The sequence below is a fragment of the Podarcis erhardii genome, assembly GCF_964252035.2.
Source record: "Podarcis erhardii genome assembly, chromosome: 2".
In the NCBI taxonomy this organism is placed as follows: domain Eukaryota; kingdom Metazoa; phylum Chordata; class Lepidosauria; order Squamata; family Lacertidae; genus Podarcis; species Podarcis erhardii.
This window is the reverse complement of record NC_138498.1, coordinates 43,437,895-43,452,101: the sequence shown is the minus strand read 5'-3', so window position 1 is coordinate 43,452,101 and position 14,207 is coordinate 43,437,895. Positions and strand designations below refer to the sequence as shown.

The window sequence follows — 14,207 nt, the reverse complement described above, 5'->3', positions numbered from 1 at the left end:
GGTGCAATAAATTCAAGCATAAATCCTCAATCCACTCTGAAGCTCAGACTCCAGATCTGCATCTCCACACCAATCTGGTGCCCTCCAAAAGTTGGACTACAACTCCCAACAATCACAGCCAGTATGGTCAATGGACAGTAATTATGGGAGTTGCAATTCTGGAGGACATCTAAAGGGCACCAGGTTAGGGAAGCCTTGACTATTTTATCCCACAGAAACTGTTGTGAGAAAAAGATATCCTATGCACGTTGTCCTCTGTCTTCCCATAACAAAGAATGGGGTAGAAATGCAATGAAAAATTATACCAAGAGAGGAGGTGCTGCAGATATGACGTTGTCCCCTCCAGGGCCGTTTGCTGTCTCTCTCCCCTGTCCTCAAAGGCCTGTCTCCAGTGTTAAAGGGGGGAAATAGTTCCACAGATGGAGGTGGGCTCAAGCCCAGGCACACAACAGGCAAGGGATCCTGAAAAGCCTTCCAAATGTCAAGGCCAGCAGGTGATTCTTAATGATATAGGTTGTCTCTTTTACTCCTCTCAGTCTGGGTGTGGGGGTGGGGGAAATCAGACAAGTTAGAGCAGCCTTTCTCAACCTGTGGATCCCCAGATGTTGTTGAACTACAACTCCCATCACCCCTAGCTAGCAAGGCCAGAGCTCAGGGATGATGGGAGTTGTAGTCCAACAACATCTGGAGACCCATAGGTTGAGAACCACTGAGTTAGAGGCACATGCAGTGGCTCAAGGCTGCATCAGGGTGAATCCCACCGTTCAGGACCAGGGCCAGAAGCAGCACCCAGCATCCTCAAGCAGCACAGGAGTCAGCAAACTTTTTCAGCAGGAGGCCGGTCCACTGTCCCTCAGACCTTGTGGGGGACCAGACTATATTTTGAAAAAAATAATAATGAACAAATTCCTATGCCCCACAAATAACCCAGAGATGTATTTTAAATAAAAGCACACATTCCACTCATGTAAAAACACCAGGCAGGCCCCACAAATAACCCAGAGATGCATTTTAAATAAAAGGCCACATTCTACTCATGTAAAACTACATTGATTCCAGGACTGTCCACAGGCCGGATTTAGAAGGCAATTGGGCCAGATCCAGGCCCCCGGGCCTTAGTTTGCTTACCCATGCTCAAGCAGCTACCAGGCCCAAAGCATCATACCAGGGCCCACCAACATTGCTGTTTGGCCCACCCACTGAGCCAGTCTCTTGGTCACAGATTTATGACAGTACCACCAGCAGCTAGGAATCTAGGGCAGAAAACCTCTGGGTGAATATGGCAAATGAAGGGTAAGTGAGGGCTGGCTGCAGTGCCTGGCAGGCTCCTGGTCCCTTGGGTAAAGGACTTACAGTGGAAAGGAAGCTGCCCCTCATTTTGATTTACTCACAACACATGACAGTGCCCCAAGTAGTTGAGCTCTGAAGTGGGAAGGGGGGACCTGTGGCCTACAAACACTGTGGGCCCCCAATGTCCATCAGCCCCAGTCAGCATAGCCATAGGTCAAGGATGCAGTCCAGCAACGTCTGGGGGTGGGCACAGCTTCCCCACCCTTGCCTTGGTATACCTGGAGGGTGGGCTGGTTGAAGGTTGTTGCACCCTCGTTCCCTTCCTATGCCCAGGTGGCTGATTTCAGGAAGCGGAAGGTTTCCCTGCATGGTCTCTTCCAGCCCTACTCAATTGTATGGGGGAAACTTATGCCAATGACGTCACCTCCCCAAATGTCGAAAGCCAAAACATACTGCACGGATTCGTTGCCTGTTAATATACTTTCCCTAATTTATTCCTGGCCTGTCTATAAAGAACAATAGCTTCTGAAAAATAAAGTCCCAGGAACTTGACAAGTCCCCTCTTCCCAAAGTCTTTTCCTTAGTGCTGTCAAGAGCTTAGAGCAGAAACAAACATTCCTGATGGCCAAGACTGGCCATGATGGCATCACAAGTCACCATCTTAGATCACACACAAGCAAACTGCAAACCACATGCAGCCCACTGTGTGTTCCCAAGCTACCCATTCCCAATGCCAATTGAATTTTGCTGAATTTTACTACTGGGGGAAGTATGTAAACTGTGCTACTCACAGCACAGCACAGCACATAGCTGCTCATTCTGAGGTGGTAGTTGATTATTCTCCTCTGAGCCGGGAAAGAAAGCAAGTATCATACTTGCTAGCCACCACAATTGCTGCTTTCAAAGGATGTCTGCACATATCTCTGTGGTGATATGTACATGTATGTAAGCATCCACCATCGCTGCATGTAGCCTCTGGGGGTAAAAAGACTGTCCATCCCTGGAATGCATATGAGGCAACTGGGGAAAGACTAATCCCTCCTTGCCCTCACCTTACAAGTCTCCTGGCATCATAAAACATGCACACACTGGAACAGCATCCTCAGATGGATGCGATTTGGCACCACCTGTGATTTTGAGACAAGGGGTTTCCCCCTTCATGCTCTTTCATCTCCACAGCAGAAGCACTGCCTCTTTTGAGCACCTTTCCCCTAGCATGGCAAGAGGAAAAAGGCAGAAGCAAGGAACAGCATGGCTAGGAGCCAGATTCCCTTGAATGCTAGGCGAGTGCTCCCAATCTCAGATAAAACCTTACAGGACAGAAGGCAGAGATGGAGCCTCACAGGGGCAGCCTTGGCTGTGCATCCACTGGGGACTTGCACGCAAACCACACACCCCAACAAGCAAGTGCAGAGCAGACAAATAGCTTGGGGGCACCCACTGCAAGAGCTCTGGCATCCAGCCGTAAGAGGAGGGTATTAATTTCTACCCTGACAACACGATTAACATCAGCAGGCTCAGACACATCCTCCCACTGCAAGCTTACAACAGAAAGGGGATCCGTAATGTTATCACAGCACTATTTCAAAGGGCAGTGGAGTGTCCGGAGGCTGGGAATCCTGTGTTTAGCCTCTGGATTGCAAGAGGCAAATTATATTTAAAGGGTTAAGCGAGAAGTCAGGCCAATTTTTGCTTTGGGAAAGGGGCAGGCCTTTGGAGGAACTGGGAAGCAGGCCTCCCACAGGCTCAGTAATAAATGGCAGCGGTACAGGCTTTTCCTTCCTCCTGTGGAAACTGTAAGCTCTCTTCCTCCCACTGGGTTTGCGGTACTCTGGCCTGCGGATGGCAGGTATAGGGAAAGCAAGACATATTAGCGTCTTCCTGACAGGAAGATCATGCCAAGGCTTACACGCACGCGCTATACCAGCTGTTTCCTCAAGAGGTGAGGCCACGAGACTGGAGAGACTGGAGATCTACGTGTCAGCTCCTGCCAGTGAGCAGGGCTGGGAGGGGCGGGACATTCCTGAGCGCGCGAGTGTGCAAAGGGGAACAGGTGGAACAGCTTCACCAGCTGATTCAGCAGCACCTGATCACAGCCACAACTGCACGGGACCAGACTTGTGGCTGCAGTCCCAGCTGCTTTCCCGCCCCATGGCTCAGAGCCCGAACTAACAAAGCCCAGCCACCCCTCCTGGCAGAAAGCCCATCCCACCCACCTCCAAGTCTTCAGGGCATCCAACATTGGGAACAGCCTACTTTGGCTGGGAGGGATAAGGAGAGTGGTGGGACACACACACAAGTCCCTAGTCAAATCTTTTAGGCTGTGAATAGCACAGCTTCCCTCCCAAGCACAGCTGAACTTGTGGCAGGGGGCACATGTTGCTCCTGAGAAATATAGTCAGAGCAGGTAACAGAGCTAACAGGGGCCGCAGGCCAACGCTGAATTGAAACATCACAGCATAGAACTGTGGAGCTGGGAGGGACCATGAGGGTCATCTAACCCAACCCCCTGCAATGCAGGAATCTTTTGCCCAACATGGGGCTCGAAACCATGACTGAGATCAAGTCTCGTGCTCTACCAACTGAGCAATCTGTGAAATGTCTGCCAAAAGGTCCAGCTTTTCACGTGCTCACCAATATTGGCATAGACACTAAGATCATTACCAAACTTCTTGTTGGAGGGGGACAAGCACAAAGCAGAGCCCAGAACCTAAGAGAGTGCAAAGAGGTCAGCCTAGACATGAATGGCTATGGGTCCCTGCCACACAACACACCCACCACACATCAATTATTGCCCAGGGCTAGCATAGTTGCTAGTACTGACCCATGTCCTCTCCTGCCCCATCTGCAACCACAATGGGCGGCTTCTCTGCACAACAGGCACAACAGGCAAACCCAATATTTGGGGTGGGAAGTAATGCAGCTCTAAGGATTATGAAGCCAACAGGTTTTACTGTCTCTTCACATTCTGTCCTGGATGCCTTTTCAACAGTATCCAGAGCTGAGAATTGAAAAGGGATCAGCCCCTTTTCACATGACAGGCAGCAACGACCACTTTCCCATTGCAAAGAAACTTAAAATGATGGCAGCTTGCTCACTGCACAGAACCATTGTCAGAAACTCCATGAGTGGAGTAGAGAAATGGACCTGCTCAGCTACAAAGGGAGGAGAGTTTGCTCCAAACCAAGGTTGACCTTTCGAATCTGCATTCCTTACCACACCAGATGTAAGGGAAGCACAAAGGAGAAAGACTAGATATGGTGAAAGTTAGATAGAGCCTGACACTGATGCTTTCCAAGAACTCAGGTCAAGAGCACCTCAGTCCTGACTCACCAACCTCAAGGGGGATACTATTGTTTTCTACTTCACAACAGATGAAGGGGCTACTTGATAAGGGGGTATTGTCAGCCTGGGGACAAATCAGATGTGACATTTGGCACTTGGCTTTCATTTGTGTGGCTGTTAATTTGAAATAAACAGCACGTGCAGAGGGAACAAAGTTGGATAGAAACCATGGTGGGGGTGGGGAGGGCAGGGGATGTTAACCCTTTGTCCCCAATAGGGTACTTACTAGAACCAGGTCCTCACACCTGCTATTGACAATGGAAAGAAGGTAGCAAGCAAGCAAGGACTGTGAGGGAAATAGGCACCAGAGTTTTCTGATTTTTACAAAAACCAGATATAGAGAGGGGTTATTTGCTAATTCCAAGCAGGACTGCAGTGGGAGACAAAGGTTTAAAGCCCCTCTGTCTCCCATGCCATGGTCCCCATCTGGGTAGAGTCTCCCGCCCCCCCCCAAAAAAAAATCACCATTGGCTACTTCTTGTTTTAAAATCAGACATTCAAGTGAACAAATGTCATGTTTAGTTTGCTCTTCACATTAAGATATTAATCTGACACCCAGTGAGGTGCTAGAAAGGTATAAGCCCAGCTCTCATGACAAGGAGTTACTGTGCCACATAGGCCACTGACTTAATAAAAGAAAATTTGAACCACAAAGAGCAGGCCAAACAATACAAGCTCTCCAGCAATTATATCCAGGGCCACTGCTCTTCCCTTGCCCCCAGCCATCCTGGCATGAGCTTTTGCACTTTTAATGAGCAGCAAAAATGATGCCAGGCAACATCCCAATGTGGTAAGCTTGTAGCCACAAAGGACACAGACAGAAAAGTATCATGGAGACATAATTGCAATGGGAGATGAGTGGCAGCACATGATTAGGATCAGCTTTGGGCCCGCAGGTCTTAGGGGGAAATGCAGGCGAAAACTTAATAAAATATCACTGTGCTGATTCCTTCAAACAAACTTCAGAAAAGCAGGGACACGCCATGGTGCAACGAGAACACCTTCCAAGTGAGAGCCTCATCATGTTTCAGAGAAATGGGAACTCCCAAGCCTGGGAAAAGAAGCTAACAGTCCTTGCTCTCAGCCTCAGCGCTCCCAGCAATGTTGTGCTCTCTCAACTCAAAACCAGACACAAAGCATTTAACATGCAGGTTTATTTTTTATTTTTAAATTCAAATAGCATCACAGGTGAGGGGGCTGCCAATTATTGTGACAGTACCAAACATGGAAGGGGAGCTTAGCTAGTCCTTTCCTTGCTGTGGTGGTCCTAAGACAAATATTCTGAAGCGAATATTTGCATTGTGGACAGATAGGAAGCCGATTTATACTGAGTTAGACCACTGGTGTACCTAACCCATATTGTCGACCTTGACTGGCAGTGGCTCTCCAGGATTCCAGGCGTCTCCCAGCTTTACCTGGAAATGTCAGGGATTGAACCTGTGACCTTCTGCATCTAAGGAAGATGCTCTGCCACTGACCCTATGGCCTACCACAGAAATCCCCCACTGGCATATTTAACACCACATGCCACAATGAACTGAAAGCCACATCTAGTTTGGCCTTCAGACACGTGCATCTGAAACCCTGCAGAGGGAAAAGCCTTGGTGGGCTGGGGAGAAAGATTTGGACAGCCACGAGAAAAATGGATTGGCTCTCCCAAGCACTTTCAGTAGCCTCCACCAAAAACTGGGCTTTTCCTCCTATTCCAAAAGGGTCCCTGAGCTACCATTATACATGTTTGAAATTAGCACGCAGTTTGGGCCTTAGGTGGCAAAGACTCATGTGGTTAAAACACCTTGAGCACTTACTAATCCATGTTAAGTCATGACTTAATGATGGGAATGTGCCCTGAAGTGCCTCAAATGACAATTCTAGCACAGGTTTAGCAGTTTGTTGGGACACAGGAAGTGGGCATTATTCGCAGGAACCACATTCCACCCAGAAGTAACTGGCACGTGCCTCACAGATCAGTCCTCAGTCCCAGCAGGTAAGGCCAGAAAGGGAATGAACCAAGGAGCCTTGCACCAACCTCTTGCGCAGCAGCAGCAGCAGCAGCTTCAGACTGCCCCACCACAGAGCATCTATAGGCCTCAGCAAGCCTATTCGGCTGCAATCTGAAGCTGCAGGGGCTTGTACAATTACACGTGACAACAGCGCCCCGGGAACTATGCAAGAGCCAGAGGGGCGAAGGCAAAACCTGTCTCCGGCAAAGCACCACACCCCCACCTGACAACAGGCCCCAACACGCAACACAGGCTCCAGGGTGTAAGTACTGTGCCCTGAAATGACATCAGTGCTACATTACACACATACAAAACACATCCTTGCCGTTATCCATCAAGCCTTGTGGTCCCTTCCAACTCTATGATTCTAGGCTTGCTACCCAGCACAGGGTGCTCCCTCTAAAGCACTCGTCCATACAGCAACCCTGGTGAGAAATGATCGCACTGATGCAACAGCACAGCCTGCATCTCAGGAAGGTTAGGTCTGAACAAACTAAGAAGAGGGTGAAACAGCGTAGCGAAAACTCATGAGGAAAGATGGAACTTGCAGTCACCAGGAAGCAGGCAAACATGAGGCAAGATTCAGGTAACTGGTCCCACTAGCAGAAATCCAGGCAAGGGTTTCCCCGCTATCATAATGGAGCTTTTCCTCACCCCCAGAAATGGCTCAGGAGAGATTGGGAGAACGCCCCCCCCGAACAATGCACAGTGGAGCAGAGGAGAGATTAAAAAGTGCTTCCTCTGACTGAACATCTCCTTAGTGTGACATTGAATTCCTCCCATGGATGGCCTGCCTCCCCAGCATGACCACTGAAGTGGATGGGGACATGGGGAAGAAAAGGTGACTCCTCTTACTCCTCATGTTTTTGGACTACAACTCCCATCATGCTTGGCCGCTGTCCATGCTGGCTAGAGATGAGAGTGTTGGACTCCAATCCAGGGAGCCAAGTTTGGCAAAAGGCTGTAACTCTACAGTTTTAGGTGGCAAGGCTCTGTGAAAAGGGAGCACAGAGTCCAAACAAATCAAGGAAAGATATACAGTGGTACCTCGGGTTCAGACGCTTCAGGTTACAGACGCTTCAGGTTACAGACTCTGCTAACCCAGAAATAGTACCTCAGGTTAAGAACTTTGCTTCAGGATGAGAACAGAAATCGCACAGCGGCGGCAGTAGGCCCCATTAGATAAAGTGGTACCTCAGGTTAAGAACAGTTTCAGGTTAAGAACGGACCTCCAGAATGAATTAAGTTCTTAACCCAAGGTATCACTGTATTTGTAATGTTAATCAGCAGGACTCTTGTCTCAGAGGAACTGAAAGATATGCAGACTAGATCAATACATAGCAAGGGACTGAGGTGGTCGAGTCTCAAGGTGGTAAAATAGGGCAATGCTCCTTAATATATATGGAGGTTTTACATCTTTGAATGCTTTGCCATTAAAAAAAGAAACTCTTCAGGCAGAAAATTAGCACGGCTGAGAGTTGGAGATAGGCTAGAACGTCTCCCCATAATGCCCTTTGTTTTTAACCTGCAGGAGATTTCAAAAATTGTGCCCTGCTCAATTTATTTCTCAACAAGTATAGTCAGTTCTCAATCTCTTCCCCGCCCCGCAATGGACCACTTGAAAATTGTAGGGGATCTTGACAAACCACTTCATAAACGTCTCATCCTTCAGGGCTGGCATTCTCAAAACCAGAACCTGATCATAAAAATAATGAGCCATAGGTCAAGGCACTGAGAAGAGTCCCTTCAATTGTTGTTTTAAGGTAAAAACGAGTGAACTGCACCAGCACCATATAATAAAGGCCTTAAGCCAGGACATCATTGGACCTTATCCACTCCTGATCAACATGGCCTCACCTTCCACTGCCAACAAAGTATAAATCATGTGCAGGCCGAAGTACAGACATTCGCCACTGCTTCACAGTCTTTTCGTGGTCTAACTTAATGGAGCTCGTAGACCACCACCTGAAAACCTGTAGCCAACTCTGCCCCCACATTCTACTGTCCCTGAAGACAGGGGCCTAAATTTCTCGGTCCAAACATAGAATCAAGTTTTCAGGGAATTACAATTATTAATGTCTTTTCTTGATAGAAAGGCAGAATAAAAATATTCCAAATAAAATAACAAATACGACCAAGATGGGTGAGGGAGGTAATTTCTCCCTGCCGTAAACTTCATGGATAAGTTTATATTCTAGAGTAGGAAGGGGAACCCCATGCCCAGGGACCAAATGTGGCCCTTTGCGCCTATCTGGCCCTCAAGACTTTTATCAGGGTGCCGTGCAATCCTGCTCTGTACCTTCCTTGAAGGCTTTTGTATGGCTAGAATGTGTCCTTGAGCTCTGATAATGCCTCTTGTCTGTTTGAATGGAGGACAGAGAAAGGTGTAAGAGTACGCAGAAGCCAGCCTAGTGTACATATGGGCAGGGTATGAATAATAAAATTTATTATTACTATTATTACATTTGTTGCTCCACCCACATTTGCCTCTGGCTCTGCCCACCATTGGGATGAGGCTCTCTGACTGAAGAAGTCTAGAGGGTGTTGGACACAGATCAGAAGCAGAAACTGACAGGTACACTGAAGGAGGCAACAAGCAGAGTGTGATACAGGACTCAAGGGGCAAAGGCGTTTGACTCAAGCCCAGAAACCATTCTTGAGGCAGGGGAAACCTGCATATGGGAGCCTTAGCCAAGCAGCTGGATTAAAGAGAAAAACAAGCAGGGCAGCCGCCACCGCCTCCCCCACCCTCTCAGACGGCCAAGGTCGCAGCTCAAGCTCTGTGGCAGGGTTACAGCCAGGCAAGAGGGAGGGGCACAGAGGCAGCCAGCAGCTTAAGGGGCAATCTTATGAAATCCAGAGGCATGCCAGCTGCAAGACAATGTCAATAGGCCTGCACAGGATCAAGGCACAGGACGGCCGTATGCTTCCAATTTCATGTAAGAGCCCTGCTGGATCTTCCTGTTTCCCCACAGCAGCCAACCTGGGAAACCCATAAGCAGGACCTGTTTCCAACGCCACCGTCCCGCTTATGCTCCCTAGCAATGTATTTGGAGGCATGCTGCTTCCAATATGGGAGATAATAAAGCCCTCATGACGAGCAGCCATTTAAGGCCTTATCCACCATTAATTTGTCTAATCCCCTCTTAAAGCCACCCAAACTGGTAGTCGCTCTTGTGGGACCAAATTTCATAGTTCTGGCTATGCACTGTGTGAAGTACTTCCGCATCTGTCCTGAATCTCCCATCATTCAGCTTCACTGGACAGCTCCAGGTTCTAATATTACGTAAGAGATGGAGAAGAACTTCTCTCTCTCATGCAAAAGTGTTCAAAACCTCTATCATGTTCCACGTTACTTGCTTCTTTCCTCAACTAAAAAACATTCTCAAATGTTAGGAAGTTTCCTCATTGGGGACTTGGCCCAGCCCACTGGTCATTTTGGCAGCCCTTTCTTTGAACAAATATCCTACTACACAGAAAATGGTTGGGAACTACAACTGAACTACAACTCCCATCTTCCCTGAACGCTGGTCACTCTGGTTGGGGCTGGTGGGAGCTGGAGTCCAGCAGCACCTATAGGATTGCCAAGAGTGGGGATGGAGCGGAAAATGAAAAACTTCTATGCCAATGCCACTCCCTAAGTGAGGTCCTTGACAGAAGTGGGTGTGCGCTGCATTTTGGGAGAAGCTCTCGCACCATCTCGTACCCAATCAGCACAGCAGTGAAACAAACCCACCCATTTTCCAGCAAGCACCAAGAGGCAAAGGCTGTCAAGCTCATGGTCATGTTAGGTGCCTCCAGCAGGTTAAACTAGATTGGAGGCACAGCCAAGAAAGGGGAGTTGCTGGGAAATGTCAAGCAACTTCCACCCCACTCTAGCTGGCACGACAGAGCAGAATTCAAACCTCTTCCCACCTGCAAGGACGTTCTCCACAGCTACAAAGACGTGAGAACCTCGTTCCCACCAGTGGTTTCCGACTCCTTGCAAGAGAGAAATGACTGCTTAAGTCAAGGGACACAGGAAGGAGACTAAGCAAACAGGCAAGGCAATCAACAGCAGGGGCACAGACAGCACATGCACACAGGCAATTACAGGCAAAATTCAGGGTTACGCTGAGTTGCAGGTAGTAAGGTGGGCCTGCCAGCACCTGCTCAAAGTGAAGAGAGGTCAAACAGAAGGTCAGCTTCTACAAAGCATAATGTTAAGAGTGAGAGCCCCTCACGACGTGTGTGTGCCATGTTCCAGTGGCAGTTCTTGGGCTTATGCATCCCAACAAAGGTGGGTTGCATAATATGGTACCACAGGAAGTAAAAGTGAAGGTCGAAGCTGCGGAACTGAAGGCAGGCTCTAAATGGAAAACAGCTACTTCAGTAGCAACCAACAGTTTTGCTAATATCCCAAGCCCTTCGTTGTGAAGTGTTAATTTGGGGTGTTGTTTATCTTTCCCACCCCCCTTGCACAGGTGGTGAACATCAGGCCTGGGGGGTCAAATGTGGCCCCCAGGCTTCTGTATCTGGCCCTCAGAACTCTTTCCAGGAACAGATTTCCCACTGGCACTGCTTCACACACCAAGAGCTTCTGCCTGGTTGGAATGTGTCTCCTTAATAACTCCTCTTCCTTGTCCAGACAAAAGAGGATTGTATGTGGAAGCTTGCCTGCTGTACAAAGGTAACATTTACATGTGCTCCTGCACCCACCATTGCCTCCAGACTCACCCACCACTGACAACCCCCTCACAACAGATGGGAATGAGGGCCTTGGACTGGAAAAGGTGCCCCATTCCTGATATATGGCAATATGGATGTGCCTGCAGTCAGAATTCCTGAGCCAGATTTGAGCACCTGTAAGATACAGAGTATCTCTGGGTTCTCTACTGTTCAAAGCCCAGCAGAGGTTCAAAGTTTCTCAGGGCATACACAGCTGTGCGTGTTGTCAGGGCAGTGGTAGGCAGGGCCAATGGGGGAAAATAGGCCACGAGCAACAAGCATCTATGGCACAGTTAGAAAGGACCAGATGACCTCAGGGAAGTACCAACAAGGGATCCTACCAATAACTGACCTGGCACCAGTTCAGGCTACTATAGCAAGCACTTAGCAGAGGATTCGGTTTGTGCCAATCTAGCCTGACATGGTAAGGCATTCCCTACCAAAATGAGGTAAAATGGTACACAGAACAGGATTCCATAGTAGATGAATACACAACTTCGTGGTCAACAAGTAAAATCCAATGGTACCAGAGAGACCGAAGCATACCTGTTTCAGTCCTTTTTCACAAGAAGAGACAAACTCCTTAGTGCTTGCTTCGCTTCAGTCCCCCCCCCCCACACACACACGGTTGCCAGATCGGATCAAAGAGATGTGAAAGGAATGGCAGAACTAGTTAATATCTGCATCGATATCCCAACAAAATACACCCTGAAATGCTAAACGAACTAGAAGTAGAAACCTCAAAGCTGCTAACAGTCATCTTTGAGAAATCTCTCAAGACAAGTGAGGTTCCAACAGACTAGCAAAAAATAGCTACCACATCTATATTTAACAGGGAGAATAGGAGAAACCAGGAGATTACAGGCCCAATGTCTACCTAGAAGACGTTATGAGAACAAATTCATCAAAAAATAATATATGTAATGTAGAAGAAAATGAGGTGATCATTAACAAACAACATGGACTTGCCAAGACCAAACCAATGTGGAACATAGGAAGCTTCCTTATACTGAGTCAGACCGTTGGCTGATCAGGCTCAGTATTGTCTACACAGACTGCCAGAGGCTCTCCAGAATTTCAGGCAGGGAGTCTCTCCCAGCCCTACCTGGAGATGCTGGGAATTGAACTTGGGGCCTTCTGTGCTCAAGGCAAATGCTTTAGCGCTGAGGCATGGCCTTGCCCCATCAATGTCACTCTGTGGTAGGTTAGTCTCTAGGAGAAGGTTCCACACCACACAGTTCTACAGAATATTCTTTGGCAGGTGGATCAGAGGGCACTACCATGAGGAAAGCAACCCTTATTCCTTCAAGCTGCACAAGAACAACCAATAAGGCATTAAAAAGTATGTGGGGGGAGCCTGGAGGCATTGTTGTGTGATGTCCAAAAGGAGTTATCTCCTAGGGGGTAGTGCTATTCAGCATTTTCATTACTCGCAGAAACAGGTAATATGTTCAACTTTGTAGATAATGCAAAAGTTCAAAGGAATTTGGGACGCCACAGAGGGCAGGATTAAAATGAGTGTCCTTGACTAATTGAAGTGCAAGCGGTAAAATAACATCACTAGACCATTTTCTGGATCGGTTCCTATTTCATTCTTGGTGGGGGTTTTTAATGCTTGGTTTTAATGTTTTAATACATAAATAAGGTTGATATTTTATGCTGATGACAAGGCACCGCCCCCATCCAGGGCCTCTAGTAATTGCACGCAGCTCCAAAGTAGCTTTACAAAATCAAGGAACAAGCAAGGCACTCAAAGAATCAAAAGGAGGACTTAGACTTTTGAATCAACTAAATAGGAATTGGCAATGAGGTGTTGTTGTTTTAAAAAACATAGCTTCACTCACTGAAGCAAACCACAAAGAAGTAGTAAAAGGTTCTACTTAGAGATTACCTTCTAGGAACACAAGGGCAAGATTCAGAGGAATGTTTTGAAGGGCTAGCAAAATATGTAATATATATAGAAAGGCTAAAGACGACAATCATTTTACAGGTGGAAAAGGAAGGTTTTTCATCCTGTCCTTTTTTCATATTAGACAGGCATCCCCAAACTCGGCCCTCCAGCTGTTTTGGGACTAAAATTCCCATCATCCCTGACCACTGGTCCTGTTAGGAAGGGATGATGGGAGTTGTAGTCCCAAAACAGCTGGAGGGCCAAGTTGGGGGGTGCCTGATATAAGACATCTATATGCCACTTACTTATCTGCATTTCTAAGCCATGTCGCCTCCCTAAAGAAGCACAAAGCATGTTCATGGGTTCACCCATTTTATCCTCACCATAACTGTGTCAGGTTTGTTAGGCTGATAGATGATGATGATTTTCCCAAAGCCAAGCGGGGCCTTGAACTCAAGAGCTCTGCAGTCCCAAGTGCCATATACTAGGAATAAAACATTGAGAACCACCTGAAGAATAGGTACAGCCACCATTCACCAGAACCAGGAATGATAAATAGCCATGGGTCCCAGTTGCCACAAAATGGATTTACAGAACAATGGACAGCAGAGCAAGCTGCCCAGGTTGGGCAGCACCATCTTGTCTGACTAGCACCAGGTAGGAGGAGCCCCATCCTTGGACTGAGTTCAGCTAGAGGATCCAAGCCTCAGGTGCCTTTCTAGGAGGGCAGAAAGCATTCATGTACCTGGGACATTGAAGTACAGAGCACTGCTGTACCCATGCATCTTCCATCCCACTGCCTTAAATGTTGTTTCTTCTCCCATAAAGTCATACCTCGGGTTAAATATGCTTCAGGTTGTGCTCCACAGCGACCCGGAAGTAATGGAACGCATTACTTCCAGGTTTCGCCGCTCGCGCATGCGCAGACGGTCAAAATGATGTCACATGCATGTGCGGAAGCGGCAAATCGC

General features: G+C 47.9%; 1 protein-coding gene across 5 annotated transcripts in view; it reads right to left on the bottom strand.

Moving 5' to 3' along the window:
- Positions 1-14,207, bottom strand: part of CAMSAP3 (calmodulin regulated spectrin associated protein family member 3) — a 45,840-nt gene that overhangs the window by 26,969 nt on the left and 4,664 nt on the right. The window contains exon 1 of one of the 5 annotated variants that reach the window (XM_081850135.1): positions 1,569-1,675. The exons of the other annotated variants lie outside the window; for them this stretch is intronic. Coding sequence (XP_081706261.1) covers positions 1,569-1,659 — 91 coding nt within the window. The 5' untranslated portion in view covers positions 1,660-1,675. Of the gene's footprint in view, positions 1-1,568; positions 1,676-14,207 lie in introns of those variants that run through there. 5 annotated transcript variants of the gene reach the window in all.